Source organism: Lepidochelys kempii, chromosome 6 (genome assembly GCF_965140265.1).
Source record: "Lepidochelys kempii isolate rLepKem1 chromosome 6, rLepKem1.hap2, whole genome shotgun sequence".
In the NCBI taxonomy this organism is placed as follows: Eukaryota; Metazoa; Chordata; order Testudines; family Cheloniidae; genus Lepidochelys; species Lepidochelys kempii.
The window spans coordinates 84,907,441-84,927,599 of record NC_133261.1 but is presented as its reverse complement, the minus strand read 5'-3'; the positions used below and the strand labels follow the sequence as shown (position 1 = coordinate 84,927,599).

The 20,159-nt window shown below is 45.7% G+C and overlaps 1 protein-coding gene across 7 annotated transcripts in view; it reads right to left on the bottom strand.

The window, feature by feature from the left end:
* The window catches only part of ARHGAP5 (Rho GTPase activating protein 5), an 84,105-nt gene that overhangs the window by 30,106 nt on the left and 33,840 nt on the right, over positions 1 to 20,159 (bottom strand). The window contains exon 5 of one of the 7 annotated variants that reach the window (XM_073348982.1): positions 10,038 to 10,118. The exons of the other annotated variants lie outside the window; for them this stretch is intronic. Within the exon in view, the coding sequence (XP_073205083.1) occupies positions 10,090 to 10,118 (29 nt within the window). The 3' untranslated portion in view covers positions 10,038 to 10,089. Of the gene's footprint in view, positions 1 to 10,037; positions 10,119 to 20,159 lie in introns of those variants that run through there. 7 annotated transcript variants of the gene reach the window in all.

The window sequence follows — 20,159 nt, the reverse complement described above, 5'->3', positions numbered from 1 at the left end:
GAAGCTAACTGTCAGATTGTTATCAACACTGGCCCATATGAAACCTAAAATTACCAGCAGTACAGTTTTCTGTTGGAGAATTTGAGAAATTCACATTAAGTGCATGGCTCAAATCATGTAGCAGGCAAACAAGGGCTGTTCTTCCAGTGGGACTGAAGAAGAATTATTAGGACTCTGACATGCTTGATCTATTTAGAAGGCTTTGTTTACAAGGTGGGCCATTAGCCTTTAAATTGCAGGACTGTGATGCAGAACAGATTTATCAAGCAAGGTTGGGTCTTCTGGGAAATGGAAGATTGAGACCTTGAGACAACTAGAGCACATCTGCAAATCACATTCTTGGCCAATCCAGAGCCACTAGGTCAGTGGGCCTATGCTGTTACTTGCCTTTTTGAGAAACTTCCAAATTAAAAGTGGGAATAAACTAAAAAATTCCCATGTGTACATAAACACAGAAAATACATCTTAGCCCACACCTTAGATTCTGTATACTGGCTATAGCACTGTGGTATCCAGTTGAAGATTAACTCAACGACCTCTCAATGTTGGCTGTTAAACAATAACACTTCCTTGCACAGCAACCATTCCTTCCTTGGATGGATCTATATTCTGTCAAACCAGTCAGATTGGGTGTTCAACTGGGCAGGAAATATGGAGCACTTTTAAAGAGACTCCACATGCTTCTCTGCCCTTTAACAGAAGATAGAGGACTCTCAGTAGATCTCTACTGCTGGCTTCCCCAGTCTCCTCAGTGATTTGGGATGCTCTCCTTGACATCATGAGCCTGGGTTCTCTTTATAACCTTGGTCTACATGTCTAGGAATAGTGCCAACCCTCCTCCTCCACAGCTCCTTTTTCCCCTGCACAAAGGCTTGGATACCAAGGGAGCAAAGGACTAATCAAGGCTGCCTTCTACTGGGTTTTTCCCATTTGGGAAAAAATTGAGTTTTTCTGTCAGATTTCTGAGACGAATGAGCCCAGTATGGGTGGATCTTGGGCTGGTATGGTCAGTACTTAACTGAGGACTTGCAGATATAGAGATCTGGGTCAGCCCCTTCCTAGAATAAAAGGGAAAAAATGTCTCCGTGATTCCAAGATGGAGAAGACATGTATAAAGCAGGGAGGTTTTTCTCCTACCAGGTCTCTCAGAGAGCTGAGTCCTGGACTTCACAAAAGAATTTTGAGAAATCAGAAGACCTGAGCTTTGAAAATAGAAACTTCCCCTGTGCCAAACTTCTGGGGCTCTGCTTGCTAAGATGAAAGCCTCCACAAAAATCAATAGCCTCAAGATAATTATAGACCTGAGCCTTGATTTTGAGACTATTCAGAGCTAGCAGACAACTAGTTAGATTTCTGCAACCTAGTTTGTGAAGCCAGGAAAAGAGTACTCTGTCCAAATGGACCTCCATTAGCCTTCAGATGGCAGCTGTAGATAGATGTACAAGGGACAACAGGCTTAACCCCTCAGATGAGTATCTGTCTGATCAGTCCTTCATTCATGCAGTCATTGCCTCCAGTCACAGACTAGAAATCCTGAAGTCAGGGGCCACTGCCGATTCCAAATTGGGGTGGGGCAGCCAGAGATCCTGAAACACTCAAACTGAGTTTGTAAACCTTAGTGGTAATTCATAGGAAAAGAAAAGGCCTTGTCTAGAGTGGAGTAACCCACCTCTAACATTTTGATACAGGGATGCACAGCGAGGACCTTTTCGTGATTTAGCCCTTGAAGGAATACTGAAAAACTCAACCTCAACCTCCTGTCATTGTGAAGCATGTTGGTGTACAGGAAGTGACATCCATGACGGCAAGGATGGTTGTTCTGAAAGTTAACATGCTGTGGAGTTTCTGGAGAAAGTTGCCTGTGTCATGGAGGAAACTGGCCCTGTGTGTAATGAATGACTTGAGGATAGTTTCTACAAAATCTGATATTCCTTTAGTAAGAGTGTTGTAGCCAGATATGATGCATCTGGCAGTGTTCCCTTTTTTATCTTGGGAAGCATGTAGAAGTCCCTGGGGCAGGTTCATGGGGGATTAGGTTATAGAGTTTCTCTTGCAGTTGTTTGGCTTGATATCATTGATGTTTCTCAATTATATTACTGATTTTGTGGTACATTTGTCCAGAAATTTTTCCTGAAGGTGGCCCATGAAGACTGGCAGATTGTCTGGGAAAAGTATTTGAAGATATGTTTAAATTCCTGTGTGAAGTGTGGTGTGGGGTCTTCTGAGTTTTATAAAGTACATTGTGTCAGTGAACTGTCGGTTGGTCTCATCGATGTACTCATCACGGTTGAGGACTACAATGGCACCCCCTTTGTCTGCTGGTTTGATCTCTATCATAGCTGAATGTCAGGGACTGAATAACTACCCTCTCAGTCGAGGAGAAATTGCGGTGGATATAATGTTTGTTAAGGATTTCACAGTCAATATTTTTTCTGATACAATCGATGTAATGATTCATTGTGTGGTCTTGTCCACTGGGGGGTGTCCAGCCAGAGGATTCCTTTTGCTTATGATTGTCCAGGATGTGGTAGTTCTGCATAGTATCATCTTTGTTGTGAAAGAATTTTCTGAGGCAGAGTCAGTGAAACAATTCTTTTTGTTCACCACATTAGTATGATACCAGTTTCTGCAGTGGTGCAGGAGTTCAGTCCCTTGTCATGGTTACTCTAGAGCAGTGGTTCTCAAACTGTGGGGTGCACTGGAGGTGGGGTCCAACTGTGGAGAAACGTTGGTGGGGGGGAGCCACACTTCCAGCCCCGCTCACCCCTAGATCAGCTCCACCTCCAACCCCAATCAGCCCCCCAGTCCTGCTCCACCACCAGGCCCAGTTCTACCTCCACTCCCTCTCCATCCCCAGACCAGCTCCGCCTCTATCCCCAGCTCCTTCCCCATCCCCATCCCCAGTTCTGCCTCCAGCTCTGCCTTTAACCTAAGTTTCACTGCTGAGGAAGCGTTGGCTGTGCAGTAACAGAGGGGAAGCGCAGACAGATTCCATTACTGGGAAGAGGAGGCACAACTGAAGAAGTTTGAGAAGCACTGCTCTAGAGGTGTTGTTCTGTTTGTGGAGTTATATTTGGTTCCACTTTTTGTTTTTGTGTTGAATGGCTTGTTACCCAAGGTTTTCAGAACCCTAAGCAGTGGTAACTTAACTGTTTCTCTCCAGGAAGTAACAAACAAATCAATGGGAACACTGTGCTTCCATCTCATAAATGATTGATACAAGCAAGCATGCTTTTATTTAAAACTACTATTTATTAGATATTAAGCACACACCCGCAACCTGTTGCGGATATCCCAGGTATAGTTACCCATAGTCTGAGATGGTTTCGAGTCATCTCCAGCAGGGCTTCCAGGGACCCTCCTTCCATCGAGTTGATGGGGAGTTTAGAGATCAGCTCCTTGCCCTATGAAAAGCTCCCTCAAACTGTTCTGAGGTATTTACTTTTACCTAACCTTTTAGAGCTAATTATAACAAAGCATAAAATCTATAGGAACTCCTAGTGGGTCATCATCATAATCTTTACTGGATCACCAATTCTCCTAATTTCAACAAACTACTCACTATCTCAAAACATTTGTAGCTGTAAAAACAATATGTCAGGGGCAGCTAAAAACAAGGTCTCTATTCACTCACTCTCTTCCACAGCTGGTGTGTCATTCTCCCATTCTGATTAGCAAACTGCAACTATGCAGTTGTCTGACCTTGCCTCACAAAGGCCTAAAATTATTCCTCGCTATGTGGCATTTGGTTTTCAGCTGGCAATGGCTGAACATACAAAATAACTGACTGCAGTACCATCAAGTTCTGGGGTGCAGGAATGTTGAATTCCAGGGTAACATGCTGTCACCATGTTCCTTCGATAGTTGTTTTGGGGTTCCTGCATGATTTCCAGTAACTTATATGATAGTTTTTTCTTCCAGTGTGTGGGACAATGTAATGGATTTTGTTTGACATGATCCCTTCTGGAGTATGTGAGGTGCAGAAGATGGTTCTTCAGTTTTTCCAAAGTACGTCTGCAAAGCTGTTCAGCGTATGTGGACTTTTATGCAGCGTATGTGGTAGTCAGAAGGTTCTAAAAGGTGAGTCCTCTGGGGACGGTATTTTGTTTCTTGCCTTTGCTCAGGAATTAGATGTCACTGTTAAGTTTGGTTTCCTTCTTGTTGTCGTTGTGGAGTTTCCATTCAATAGGAGCAGGCAGATTATCAAGATCTCCTAGCCAAAAATCTAAAAAGACAAGGAGGAAGAACTGGTGTTCAGACTAAGTGAAAAGAATTGGTTGATTGTACAGCAGATACCTGGCCTTTATTGTAATAGAGGCTCAGGCCTTTTGAAAAACAGGTAACAGGAACCCAGTACATTTTTTTTACTAGTGGCCAGCAAGAGATGTGTTGCTTTTGGACACACTAGAAAAACCCATCCTCTTGCATGTTCTTTTATTCTTCCTCAGTGTGCCTTTATTAATTTAAGGAGGAAATCCAATAGCTGTCTGAAGTATTTGTGCTACCTAAGACAACAACTGGAGCCTCAGGAGATCTGAATAATGAAAAGCACCTTGATGAATTAAGCATCTCACGAGAAAAAGTAGCTATTAGTCTGATGTAGATAAGAGAACCATGGTCTGCGAGGCCAAAACTGGAAAGTTAAAATCAAAAAGGCATAATCCCTGTATAACTTCCAAGTTACTTTTACCAACAAATAGAACGAAACAAGTCAAGCACTCCTCAACTGGAAGGAAAAAAGAGTTTATCTTCCAAGACTCCACAATGAAACTTCTCTATAGGTAATTTGCAAACAAGGTTATCTTGTAGAAAGAATTATTTTGGGCTAGAAGCACAAGAATATCCTAGCTCATTTTACTTTATTTCTGTGAAGAGAGCTCTCAGCCTCATGTGGGCTGCTTCCACTAGATGTAAGTGGTCCAAAATGGAGGTCTAGATGTTACAGACATTGGCAGGATTTCTGAGTTTCTGGATCTGTTTGTTTCTAGTGCCTCCTTTCCTACTGATGTGCACAATGGTGGTGTGGTTGTTGCTGCTATAAGCAGAACTTCTAACAGCCCTCATGGAAGGACAATTTTATTGCACTTTCCAAATGATCTCATTGCCAAAAAGCTTATGCTGAAACATGAATCTTCAAAATCACTTCGGACTAAGGGAAGGCTTGGCTACAGATTGAGTTGTTCCTGATTAATTTTTCTTGATTAACTCCATGTGTAGACACGTATTCCTGAATAACGTTAGAGAATTAAGCAGAATAGATCAGTGTGTGGACAAAGGGCTTGGCTACACTTGTGAGTTACAGCGCAATAAAGTAGCCCCAGGCGCATTAGCTCACTACCCGTCCACACTGGCAAGGCACATAGAGCGCTCTGATTCCGTGGCAACAGCACTGCTGGGACTCCACCTCGGTGAGTGGAATAACGTTTGCTGCACCCTCATTGGAGCACTGCGGCGCCAGTGTGAACGAGGTGTTGCTTTACTGCGCTCTGATCAGCCTCCGGAAATCCCATAATCCCCTTAAGTCAAGTGGCCACTCTTGTCACTGTTTGGAATCACAGGAATGCAGAAATGCCCTTTGAAAGCTCTGTTTCTGACAGCCAGCTGCTGATCTGCTCCAAGACAAAGCAACCTTTAGTGTGAAATGCTGTTTGAGAGAGAGGCGGGGGAGGGGGAGATCTGCCGCTGTCTGAACTTCCAAGACAGCATGCTCACATGCTCTCCCCCCCCCCCACATACACACAACACACTCCCTGTCACACTCCACTCCACCCCCCTCCATTTGAAAAGCACGTTGCAGCCACTTGCATACTGGGATAGCTGCCCATAATGCATCGCTCCCAATGCAGCTGAAAGTGCCACAAATGTACCACGCCAGTGCGCTTGAAGCTGTGGAGAGACTGCAGCGCTTTCCCCACTGCACTCTACGAAGGTTGGTTTAACTCAAAGCGCTCTAAATCTGCAAGTGTAGCCATGCCCTAAGTGTTTTCCCATCTGAGCATCTCACAGAGAAACAGAGAAAACTACATACTGCACAAGGGGTATTTAGCCCTCAATCACCACTGAGAGGAGATTAGTCACAAAGCAAAGTCCTGAATAATAAAACAAAATGGGAGTCTTACAACTGGAGGTGAGGAATGAGAAAGGTGAAAGATTAAGCCTCAAATCTGAGGCTTACTTGTCTTATTCTTTGAAACGATTGGTAAGAAAACTGGTGCTGAAAGTAAAATAATTCTGAATGTACATAATTGAATTATTTTGTAATTTTCTCCTTTTTCTATTTCTGCCATCAAAATTACCACTTCAGAGCATTCCACATGATTTCTGTACAATATGTCAATGCCTGTAACAGAAGAGAAAAGAAAATTGCCAGACCTTGGCATACCAAGACAGCAAGTGTTCCTTACAAATTCAGAAAGGACCCGGAAGGAATGCTAAGAACCACTATACTAACTCACTGGAAAAATCAATAGCAGTTTAGAACTCTAAGGAAAGCTTCATGTAATGTTGGTGTCAAACATCAAGAGTAAAATCTTGCTTGGGAGATGGGGGAAGAAGCTGGCAAAATCCAACCACTCTACTTTAAAAACTTAGGATATCACACTGCTCTGAAAACAGATTTGCTTTAACATTTATTTTTGCTTACCTGTCATAAAACAGAAGCTTTAGTAAATGGAGTAAATGCTTGTTTTACGGTATGTTTTAAATATCGGTATCTTTGCAGAAGTTCCGGTTGTTTATTCTTACAGCAATTACTCACTGAATATACAACCTTAAGGAGGCAGTACAAATGGAAAGGGTGGATGGTGAAGCTATTTTCAGGGTAGATAAAAATCAATTATTTTAAAAATATCAGATTTTTTTTTATTTAAATCTGATTTTTTAAATAATTTTTTCTGCAAAAAGCATTTTATCTAAAGATAGTTTTAAGATACATTATAGCTCAAAGATACCTCATCATGGAATAGGGATTATAAATTCTAATTCTGTAGCATTCAACAATATATTCATGTAATGTTTAAGAAAAAATTGGAAAATGAGTTCATATAGCTCATGGATTAGGGACCCAATATTACAGGGTTCGAGGGGCTTCTGTAGAGATTAACCTAAATAATCTTTCTATCTACCCAATGAGACGCAGTGCTCAGTCTAAAAGATACCATAAGAGATGCTTCATTTTGCAGTTCTCAAACTGTGGATTTGTGTCTCCAGAGATAACAGCAAAAGTGTTTTAAAATAAATAAATAATATATAGAGGTGAGAAATAACAGACCTCAACCCTATTGTCCCTCTGCAAATTTGTGTACGCAGAGTCAATCCCTTACCTCTCTCTAAAAGTGCAAAGTTTCAAAAAGTTGGGGGCAGAATAGATCTGGACAAGGAGAGGAAGTCTGGAGATAAATGTGAGAAGGGAGGGATAGGCAGCAGAAACAAAAAAGTGAAGCTGTTTGAGCAGCATATTCCAGAAGTCTTGAGGTCTTTCTGAGTGTAGCCTTCATTGATTTGAGATCTACCATACCATTCTCCCACTAGCAGGGGAAACCTATAATGGCAGCAGGCCATAAAACAGACCCAGTTTGGGAATATTTTAATGAAGTTCCTCTACCTGTGGGTAAGACAGGCATGTGTGCAAAATGCAAACAGTGCAACAAAGAAATGCAAGGCCTGCTTGCCTGAATGAAACATCATCATGAGAAGTGTTCCTTCTCAGGAGGAAGCTGCATTGATGAGGATGAAAGGAACCTGTCTGAACATGCAGGATCTTCAGGTTGGTAAACTTTTTTATTTCATACTTCTTTCTTAAGGACTGCCTGTCTTCCTTCTGGACTATTCTAATTCTCATGTTTGAGCAAAAAAATATAGTTGTTACTCTATGGTACTATAATTTTAGATGCAGTTGTGATAAAAAAATAAATAGCTGAAACAGGCAGATCTTCCTTTTACAATTTCACCTTTAAAGGAGTACTGAGTGTCAGTGAATGCAATGAGTAATGCTAAATGAGCAGTGTGGTAATAATACTTAAATAACTGCGTTGACTTATTTTGTTTAGGAGAATCCATCCTCAACATACAGGATTCTGAAGACTATCCACCTTCAAGATCACCATCATTTTCTATAGTTTCAGAGTTATCTGCCAATGATAGTATTTCAGTCACATCATGTATGTCACATAACCACAGTATATCACCTGTAGCAAAAAGGAAAAAAAAAATCCCCATCATCCAGAAACAACCATAGATAAGTTTGTGATAAGAACCAGCAGACTACAAAAAGTGGTAATTGATGAAAAAATTGCCCTGTTTCTTTATGCAACAAACTCTCCTTTCCGTATAATTGAGAACCCACACTTCATTAACATGGCTCAGTCATCAAGACCAGGATACAGTCCACCCAACAGAGCAGTGTCACAGGCAAATTGCTGGATAAAGTGTATGAAAGAGAAACTGAGCAGTGTGCAAAAGGTCTAGAGCAGTGGTTCCCCAACTTTAACAGCCTGCAAACAAACCCCTTTCACTAAATTGTGAAATCTCGTAAGCTCCCTCCTAAAAATGAGTATTTCCAGGGATTTAAGTTTAAATTTCCTCCGCATTCCGTGGGGCTCCTGCTGCTGGATCCCGCTGATCACCCCAGGCAACTGAGCTCCATTGAGCTTGGGCTGCAGGTCCCACTGACCACCAGGGCTCGGACTGCCAGCCCCAACTGCCTGGCCCCACTCTCCCTGGGCTTGAGCTGCCAGTCCCATGCAAAGCGCTGGGGTTCAGGTTGCCGGCTCCTCCGCTGACAGGGGTAGGGCTCGGGCTGCCAGCCCAAACTGCCCGGCCCCACTCTCCCTGGGGCTCAGGCTGTCTGCCCTATAACCGGGTCCCACCTGATGCCTCCAATGCCCGGGGGCCTCTGGCCGCCATTAGTGAAATTATTCTGGCGAACTCCCTGTAATGTTCGCAGAACCCAGGGGTTCACGAACTCCAGTTTGGGAACCACTGGTCTAGAGGGTAAAATTGTTAACCTGAGTCTTGATGGGTGGAGCAATGTCCACAATGATCCTGTTGTACGTGCTTGTGTGACAACAGAAAAAGGGAATGTCTTCCTTACAGAAACAATTGATACATCACGAAATGCACACACAGCAGCAGAATACTTACAAGAAGTAGCAGTAAAAGCTATAACAAACTGTGAAAAAAAATTCAAATGTCCAGTACACAGCTTGGTCACAGACAATGCTGCAAATGTATCCAAGATGAGAAGAAATTATTTAGAAGAGAGTCCCAAACTAATAACATATGGTTGCAGTGCTCATTTGATGCACACTTCCTAGCCAAAGACTTCAGTGTTCCAGAAATAAAGGCTAATGTTGTTGAAAATGCAAAAATACTTCTGTAACAACCACTTTGCAGCAGCTGCTCTGAAAAAAGGGGGAGGAACCAAGCTAACTCTCCCACAAGACGTGCGATGGAACTCAGTAGTGGACTGTTTTGAGCACTACATCAAGAACGAGCTTAATCGGATGAGTTTGTGAACAAAATTGTGAAAAAATAGATGGCACTGTCACAGCCAAAGTTCTCAACACTGGGCTTAAGAGATGTGTTAAACACATGCTGAGTACCCCGAAGCCTATTTCTGTAGCCTTGAACAAAATGCAGGGAAATAGCTGTTTTATTGCTGATGCTGTTAAAATTTGGAAGAAACTGAGTGAGATCTTAAAAACAGAAATATGCAACGACAGAGTTAAATTACAAGCATTAAAAAAACAAATGGGACAAGCACTATCTCCAGCTCATTTTCTTGCAAATATTCTCAATACTCGGTACCAGGGTCAAAACTTAACTGCTGAAGAAGAGGAGTTGGCTATGACATGGACATCCAGCAATCACCCCTCCATAATGCCAAGTATAATAAACTTCAGAGCTAAGGGTGAACCATTCAAGATATATATGTTTGCTGATGATGTTTTAAAGAAAGTCACATTAGTGAACTGGTGGAAGTCACTTAAGCACTCGGATTCAGAGACTGTTGAAGTGATAATCTCACTTTTAACAGCAGTACCTTTTTCTGCCAGTGTAGAAAGAATATTTTCTTCTTTTTGGACTAATTCATTCCAAATTGAGAAATCCTTTGGGACCTGAAAAAGCAGGAAAGCTTGTTTTTCTTTTCCAGATTATGAACAAACAGGAAAATGAAGTGAAGACGACTGAGTTAGCTGCAGAAGCCAATATTTTAAGTTTCTCATGTTGACGTGGCTGACGTAGTCAATTTAATTTTTGCTGTTTTTTTTTAAATATTTCATTTAACTATTTTAGTTAAAAACACGTTTAAAGAAAACAAATCTGATTTTAAAAAACTTAAATGTTTAACTAAATTCAAAAATTCATATGCTGGTTTTGATAAAATATTATATGTTTGTGGTTGAAGAAAAAAATCCAGAATACTTAACGTTGTTGTTTTAGTTAAATAAAGCAATGTAAATGGCTGACTGGTGATGTTTTCTTCCTAATACAGCATGGCAAGAAAATCCTCCAAATATTAAATGATTAACCTGTTGAATTAGAGATCACCTCCCAGTGACGCCATAAATATCTGCTTCAATTACCTTTGGTAAATGAAATAAGCGAACAATCATTCATTTTCTGATACAGCTGTAAAACTAATCTGAAAAGCTTTCAAAATAAATCACTTTAAAAATGTATACTCTGTACCTTCTAAAAATGAAACCTACATCTATCTCTGAGTTGTGAAGAATATGTATTAAGGTTATAACCATCAACAAGAATGCACTGTTATGTAGAAATCCATGATTAAATCGAGTCTTCCTGACTAGTGATTTAAACCATGATTTAAATCAACTTAATTTAAATCAAATCCACCCTGGCTATTTTCAATCTCTCTTCAGTCATTTCAAAAGCTCAGTGCTATACTAGGACTCCTCAACGCTAATACTAAATATGTCTAGTTGGCAGCCGGTGTCAAGTGGAGTGCCCCAGGGGTCGGTCCTGGGGCCGGTTTTGTTCAATATCTTCATTAATGATCTGGAGGATGGTGTGGATTGCAATCTCAGCAAGTTTGCAGATGACACTAAACTAGGAGGAGTGGTAGATACGCTGGAGGGCAGGGATAGGATACAGAGGGACCTAGACAAATTGGAGGATTGGGCCAAAAGAAATCTGATAAGGTTCAATAAGGATAAGTGCAGGGTCCTGCACTTAGGACGGAAGAACCCAATGCACAGCTACAGACTAGGGACCGAATGGCTAGGCAGCAGTTCGGCAGAAAAGGACCTAGGGGTGACAGTGGACGAGAAGCTGGATATGAGTCAGCAGTGTGCCCTTGTTGCCAAGAAGGCCAAAGGCGTTTTGGGATGTATAAGTAGGGGCATAGCGAGCAGATCGAGGGACGTGATCGTTCCCCTCTATTCGACAGTGGTGAGGCCTCATCTGGAGTACTGTGTCCAGTTTTGGGCCCCACACTACAAGAAGGATGTGGATAAACTGGAGAGAGTCCAGTGAAGGGCAACAAAAATGATTAGGGGTCTGGAACACATGACTTATGAGGAGAGGCTGAGGGAACTGGGATTGTTTAGTCTGCAGAAGAGAAGAATGAGGGGGGATTTGATAGCTGCTTTCAACTACCTGAGAGGTGGTTCCAGAGAGGATGGTTCTAGACTATTCTCAGTGGTAGAAGAGGACAGGACAAGGAGTAATGGTCTCAAGTTGCAGTGGGGGAGGTTTAGGTTGGATATTAGGGAAAACTTTTTCACTAGGAGGGTGGTGAAACACTGGAATGCGTTACCTAGGGAGGTGGTAGAATCTCCTTCCTTAGAAGTTTTTAAGGTCAGGCTTGACAAAGCCCTGGCTGGGATGATTTAGTTGGGGATTGGTCCTGATTTCGAGAAGGGGGTTGGACTAGATGACCTCCTGAGGTCCCTTCCAACCCTGATATTCTATGATTCTATGTTCTGTACTTGGAAGTTTGAACCTAAAGACACGAAGGAGGAAAACAGAATTAAACATATGGCCAAATGGCTTTCAGTATCTTAGCCTTCAGTTGTATGTATTTATATTATTTTAGTTCAATTACATAACTAAAACTTGAAAGCCATGCAGCATGGGACCATTGAGACTGCCTCATAGGTAGATATGCCCGTGACTCCTAATACTGTTACAGCTATCAAACCCAACAATTGTATAACACCTGCTGAATCAGACAAATCTTTTCCTTCCTCAACAATGAGAGAAATGATACAGCCTTGTGAGGGAGGGATAGCTCAGTGGTTTGAGCATTGGCCTGCTAAATCCAGGGTTGTGAGTTCAATCTTTGAAGGAGCTATTTAGGGATCTGGGAAAAAATTGGGGATTGGTCCTGCTTTGAGCAGGGGGTTGGACTAGATGACCTCCTGAGGTCCCTTCCAACCCTGATATTCCAGGATTAAAAGCACTGGACTGTTACTCAGAAAATTCTTGGTTAATTTTCCATGTCCACTGCAGATTTCCTGTGACCTTCAACATGTCAAATCTCTCTACACCTAAAGACAGGTTTCAGAGTAGCAGCCGTGTTAGTCCGTATTCACAAAAAGAAAAGGAGTACTAGTGGCACCTAAGAGACTAACCAATGTATTTGAGCATAAGCTTTCGTGAGCTACATCCGATGAAGTGAGCTGTAGCTCACGAAAGCTTATGCTCAAATACACTGGTTAGTCTCTAAGGTGCCACTAGTACTCCTTTTCTTTCTACACCTAAAAACTCCCAATCTGTAAAATGGGTTCATCATACTTTTCTCCCACTCTTTGTCTTGTCTATATAAACAGTTAAGTTTCTTGGTCCAGAGATTACATCTAGTGTAACCCAATCCCAGTTAGGGCTGCTAGGCACTGCTGTAATACAAAGAATATATAATAGTGTCATGATCCACACAGGAAGACTGGTGTATCCTGATACATCTGGGGCAGGAAGTCTTTCAGTTGGGGTGTGGCAAGCAGGACTCTTAAGCAATGCCCAAGGTACAATGAAGCAAAATCACTTGCTTTCTGGCACATTTGGAGCAGTACATTGGAAATTCTGGATCAGCCTCAAACACATTTAAAATAAAGATTTTAACTAAATACACAAAGGAGTATAATCCAAATAGTACTTGTTTTGTTAATATGCTTTTCCTAAATTTTTCAATGTTCTACCTACTTTTATATTGACAATATAAAACTGCATTGCAGAATTTATGTGGGGGAAAATCTAACCAATTCTTGTAATTCTGTATTAGGAATGAAGTCCCATGCAGAGATTCAGAACAGAGCACCCTGCCTGCTCAGAAACACAGACTGCCAGGAATATATTACCTCAACTTGCCATTTTCTGCACTGACTCCCCAGTGACACACAGACTAGTTCAAGACTATTGTCAAGATTTTCAGAGTCCTAGGTGACAGAATGCTTCTCTGTCCATGACAACCTCCCATGACAGCGACACTGGTACAATGAAACTGTTGATCTATATGGCAAACTTATGACTGCAAGAACAGAACTTTCATGGGAGCCAAATCAAGACAATGGAACTCACTGCCAGATGAAATAAGAATAACCAGCATTAGCAGAATTCAGAGCTAAGTGCAAAACTCACTTAATCCAAGCTTTCCTGCAATAATACCGTCAACTTTTAGCAACTACAAATGTTACAAAAATTTATTCATTTTTATGTAAAAGCTTCCTTTTAGTAGGAAGGTCTACTAAATCTTGCAGTCAATCTTCAGCCTATGTGCTGATCTGAGGAGAGAATCAGAGCTGTCAGCCACTGGCAGTAAAGAAGTGGTCCTTGTCCTGGATAGACCAATGGTTTGAAAACTTTCACATCTAAGAATACTGTAATTATAACTAGAAGTCAACGTGAACATTTGTAACAGTGAACTCTAACACAGAAACTATGAATTTGCAGTTCTCTAATGAAGATCTTAAGAATTTTCTCCTCCACTTTAACAGCTACCAGTTTGTAGAATAACAATGTTTTAGCCCAGGATAAACTAGATCTGATGAGATTCTCAGATAAACACATAAGTTTTCCTATACAAAGGAAGGTTAATAAGTAGAGCATAATTTTAGCACACTGTGTAGTCAGAGTGGGAGATAAAAATGTTAAGAACTGTACATACAATTTACATATCTGTTTCCACCTTACAGAGATAATAATTTTATTTGAGATAATGTTGAAATAAGGAACGGTACAGAGTTCAAGCATAGGAGTTTCTGGTCGTCAGGGGATAAGGTACAGATTATCGAGGGGTGCAAAATGCGATTTAGGAGCTGGTGGAGCAAGGATCACATAATAATCTGCAAATTCCCCGACTGGGGGAAAAGTTTAACTGGTCAGAGTACAGACATCGAGATATGGGTAAGTTATCCACACAACAGCTACGTTCGGTATGCTGGGTATAGTGAGTGAATACGGGGGTGGGGATGGGTCTACCCTCATTTGGTGGGGTTTAATGTTCAGCGGGTTTACGGTTCCAGTTCATACGGTCCGATGGGGAAGGCCTCTCAGTCTCTTTCCCACAGTGTGTGCACAGCGTCGTACCGGCTCACTCCTCCTGGTACTGTCGGTGGCCGGTGATGTGCTCAATATAGATGTCCCTGGACCATCGGATGGTGTCCGAGACCATGAGGCGCCGCATGAGTCGTGCGTAGCGTCTACCGATCCCACAGGTCCGCAGCACACGCTCGTTGCAGGGGTCCCAAGCGCCCAGGGCTCCGACAATCAAGGCGTCCAGCTGCACCTCGTAGCCCTTCGCTCTCAGGGTGTCGGCCAGTGGGGCGTACTTTTCCAGTTTCCGAGCTCGAGCTTCTCGGAAGGCCAGGGTCCTGTTCTCGAAAGGCACCGTAATGTCGACGAGGATGATCTTTTTCTGGGTTTCGTTGGTGACGACCACGTCGGGTCGTAGCGGGCTGTCAGTACCGGGGATGGCGCAGTTCACGGCGACCTCCCCCAGGCTAGGTGAGATGGCTTTCACCAGGCGGTTCTGGATGGCATTGTGGCGCAGCTGCCAGGCTCTGGAGTGGGGCTTGCAGCTGCACAGGACGTGGGGCAGGGTCTCGTTGGAGTAGCCGCACTTCCTGCAACGCTTGTCTCGGTTCCCGTGGTGGACGGCTCCGTTGAGCGGGACGGAGTTGAGCCGGGCGCGGTGGATGAACCGCCAGTCGGCGAAGCGGGTGAAGCTGCCCCCGGTGAGGAAGTGGTTGCTGGCGTCCCACTTGCTGGTCAGTTCGAAGGCTTTTCCCTGGTCCGGCTTGCGCTTCAGGGCTTCTACGTACAGCGAGTGGGTGGCTGTCTTCAGGGTCCTTTCCAGCAGGCCCCTGGCGCTCGGGGTGACTATGGTGTTGCCCTCGGACCCGATCTGTGGCACCAGGACACCCAGCTCCTGGCGCTCCTCACACCACTCTCAGCGGCAGCCGATGCGTTTCCCCAGGCGGCGCGTGGCATTGCGGGCGCGGGACCACAGCGAAGCGATGTCGCCCCCATCTCAGCCGAATTCGCCGTCCAGAGAACCGCTCAGGAAGCTGGCGGTGTCTTGGCTGGACGGGGCTCTACCGATCCGCTTTTGCGTTACGTCGTGGAGGGCTTTTACTGCGATGCTCTTTACCGTGGCGTCGGGGCACGTCAGCAGGCGGAAGGCGTGGGTGATCACTGCGATGTCACCCAGGTCACCCATGCGGGGGACATTGGCACCGCCATGCCTGTGGGTGATATAGACCAGCTCGTTGCTGGCTCTCTGGGGAAGGAATAACCACTTCTTCACCAGCTGCCGGATGACCTTGTCCGCCTTGTTGAGGGGTACCTTTGCCACGGCGGAGCCCCTCAGGACGAACGAGATGCGGGGGATCAGGAAGGTGTTCAGGGCGTTTATCTTTTGCCACGGTGCTAGCAGGGAGATGTCGATCTTGGCGGTATCCTGTAGGATCTCTTGGATGGTGTCCTCTGGCGTCTGGCGGACACGGAAACCCGTCGGCGTGCCGAGGTGTCGGTAGGCCTGCCCCTCTGCCAGGGGGATGACGGGCTCGCCCTGAATCTGGAATTCCGTCCCCTGCACGGAGTCCCTTTTGCTGCCATCTATGTGGAGGGATGCGCATTTCTTCGCATTGAAGCGGAGCCCCATCCAATCGGCAACTCGACTGGTGGCATCTAGCATACGCTGGAGGTTCTCTGGGTCATCTGCGATCAGGACCAGGTCATCCGCGTAAGCCAGGACACTCACCCTCTCGCCGTGGAGGTTGAAGCCGCCTGCGCCCTTGGAGATCGCTCGCAGCAGCGGCTCCATGGCGAGGTTAAAGATGATGGGGCTGAGGGGACAGCCCTGCTTGACTCCGCACCGGATCGGGATCTCGGCTGTCTCTCCTTCGACCGAGCGAATGGTGGTGCTGCATCCCTCGTACATCTCTTGGATCGCCCGGCGGAAGTTCTCTGGCATCCCAAACTCCTGGAGCGTGGCAAAGATGTGGTGGTGGGGCATGGACCCAAAGGCGTTGGCCAAGTCCAGCCATGCTATCGTACCCTGCCTCCGCACCCTTCTGGTCGTATCGATGATGGTTTGGAGGACAAAGTTACGTTCGTAGCAGCCCTCGCAGGACATGAAGCCTTTCTGGGTGGAGCTGATGGCCCCTCCACGCACTGACCACTCCGTGATCCTTGACGCCAGGCAGCTGGCATAGAGCTTGTACATCGTGGAGCAGAGGGAGATGGGCCTCCAATTGCTGGGGTCATCGCGCTCACCCTTCTTGTACACCAGAACCGTCATGGCCTTTTTCCAGGAGCTGGGAGTCCGGCAGAATCGCTTGCACTGGTTGAAGAGCGTGGCGAGGACCAGGCAGCCGGGATCTCGCTTTTTCAGGAGACTGTAGCGGATGCCATCTTTCCCGGGAGCTGTGTTTTTTGTTTTTGAGAGCCTGGCCAACACTTCCTTGGGCGTGAAGTCAGCTTCCAGGGCGCCCGCTTCGTCGACACGGGGCAGGGGGCGGAGGCACTCGGGGCGCAGCGCACCATCCTGGGCTGTGTGGTCGAATACATCCTTGAAGTAGCTGTAGAGGTGTTCGGGTGGGATCGTGCAGTAGGGCGAGGGCCCGTCGAGGATCTCTCTCATGGCTTTGGGGCGGTTTGCCCGGTACAGCTTCTGGATCCTTGAAGCCGCTGCTGGATCGTAGCGGCAGTTGGCGCCTCTCCTTCTGGTTCCCCCGGTGGTGGTGTTGGGGTTTGGAGCAGGCGTTCTGTGGGCAGGCAGGGCGTTCTCCTGGGTGGGACGTCTCCTGGGAGCGGTTTCTGAAGACAGTTCTTGGGTGAGTCTGTCTACGAGGAGGTCAAAGTCGTCGAAGGAAGCTGTCGCTCTTAGCTCCGCGGTCCAGGCAGTCTGCCACAGAGTGGCAGCCCTTTCCACCGGCTGCTGGCCCTCATGGTCCTCGACCTTGTCTGAAGCAGACTCATCACCCGCACAGTCGACCCGCCGTCCATCCCGCGAGCCATCGTTCCCTTCGGTTGGGGGCTGGGGCGGAATCTCCGGCGGGATGCTGGCGTTACTAGTGGTCGGAGGGACGCGGTCCGGCTCGAGGGTTGCCGGGACGTTGCTGGTCCTCCTAGGGGTGGCTGCTGCTTGGGCGGCTGCTGCTGGAACATGAGATCCGCTGTTGGCAGCGTCCCGCAGGATGGACTCGGGGGTCGTGCTGGGCTGTCTGGTGAGGAGGGCCCGGTGGTTTTCTGTGGCTGCGGGGTTGGTTTCTTCAGTAGTGCGTGGAGCTTGCTGAGCGGCCTGTGGCTAGGCACTGGCTCCCTCGGCTGCTGGAGTTTGCAGGGCAGACTGAGGCGCGGCTCGGGCTCCTCCGGCGGTTGGGGTTCGCAGGGCGGCCTGAGGTGTGGCTCTGGCTCTTCCGGCGACAGGATCTCGAGCCGCTATGCGCGAGGGGGCACTGATCCGTCTGGGGACGGGAACGTGCTGGGCCGGGGGCAAGGTAGTGCTGAGCCGTCTCAGTATGGAGATTTGCCTGGCGACGTGGGAAGGTGAGACGGGCCTCCTGCTGCCGAGGACCTGGGTGGCATTTCCCGCGGCAGCAAGCACCTTCTCGATCGCAGCACCCTGTTGCGCTGGTCTGGCGACGGGGGCAGCCTTCTTGACGGCAGCTTGCACCATCGCTGTTCTTTGTTGCGGCTCAGGAGCGGTGGGCCGGCGCACAGCAGCAGGGCTGGGAGCCGGGGCAGGAGGCCGTGCGGTTCCTTTGGAGCGCTTCCTGCAGGTGACTTGGTGCGCCTTGCATTGTTTCTGTGTCTCGAAGGGCAGGCTGCAGAGGGCACAGCTGAAGGCGACCCGCTTGTTGTGGCATCGCTTTAGGTGCCTGGTGACTCCACCAAGGAGGTGGAAACTTCGGGGAGGGAAGCAGATGGGGCAGATGAGCGCGTCCGCCACGAGGGGGTACTGCAGGTAGACGGTGTCCTCATTACCTTGCAGTGGGGGTGTGCCGGTGGCACCTACAGTAGACTATACTTTTCTGCTAAATGCAGTTTCAGTTAAGCTAACATGCCCACTTTCCAGAAATTTGAGAGAGTGGGACGTCCTTGATTTTTCACCTATGTAGATAAAACTGCAGGATCCTAACATGTTAAGTCCCTTCCTTACCTCAGTAGAAGTGTGGAATTATCCAAAAAGGGCCATATTTTTGGAATTTAATATACCCACCATATACACACCCACATCGTATAGGATTTGAAAGTTTATTTTCTGTATGTTTAGATGAGATCTGATGTGGAGCTGCCAAGTGGTGCCAGTAGAAGAGGTGAAACAATGGTACCTATAATAAGAAAGGGTCTTTTTTTTTTTTGCACAGTTCCAGAAACATTGCAACATGACTACTGACTATAGTTATTACCGATTACATTAATCTCAACACCTTAATGTGGTATTTATTGGTCAAAGCTCCCAAATGACAGCATATTAAGAGATTTTTAGTGGTTTTGAATGGTCAAGGGTTTCCCACCCTGTCCCCCGAAAAAGATTAAACTGTTTAGCATGTGTCAAAAATAGCAAATAACATTTTGCAACATATTAACATGAAATATTTGCACATTGCATATTCTTAATTGTTGAAATATTTCACAAGTGATTATAACAGTTTTCTATATTTGCAACTGAACACTGCTGACCAGATCAACCTCAAACTAAAGGTTATGCATCAGGAGCATGCGTTCTCATAGCTCGCACAGCAGAGCTGCCAGATATAAATGTATGTGAATTTCAAACGTAATGCTTCTCGATTTGTAAGCTTTTGTTCATAAATGCATCCTCTAGTCTTCTTAAGGCACGCCTACACTACGACAGGGATCGACACAATGAGATCGATCCACAGGCAGTTGACGTAGCGGGCCTACTAAAACCCGCCAAATCGACTGCATATCACTCTCCAGTTGACCCCGTTCTCTACCCCTGACGAGAAGAGTAAGTTAAGTCGAGGGGAGATTTTCTCCTGTTGACCCCCTGCGGTGTAGACTCTGAGGTAACTCGACCTAAGGTACGTCGACTCTACTTATGTTATTCATGTACCTGGAGTTGCGTAGCATACGTTGACTTACTGCAGTAGTCCAGACATAGCCTTAGTACAAGATTTTAATTTGTAATAGCCTGTGCATGCACTACTAGATTTTGAAATATTCTAGAGACTAGCTCTTTAATTCTGTGTCACTTATGCACAGGTCAGTATTAGTGTTATGCATGACAATACACAGCTTCATAGTATGAATATGCAAAAGCTATTCATAATAGAGAAAGAAGTGGCCCAACAAGAAGTAGTGAAGACAACGTTCACAAACGTTCACGATGTGATGGAGAGACTGCCGAGACTCATCAAGCCCTCGGATCGCTACTCCTTCCTGCTTTTCCACGTGAGCACCAATGATACTGCCAAGAATGACCTGGAGCAGATCACTGCAGACTACGTAGCTCTGGAAAGAATAATAAAGGAGTTTGAGACGCAAGTGATGTTCTTGTCCATCCTCCCAGTGGAAGGAAAAGGCCTGTGTAGAGACCGTCGAATCGTGAAAGTCAACGAATGGCTACACAAGTGGTGTCAGAGAGAAGGCTTTGGATTCTTTGACCATGGGATGGTGTTCCAAGAAGGAGGAGTGCTAGGCTCCACCTAACGAAGAGAGGGAAG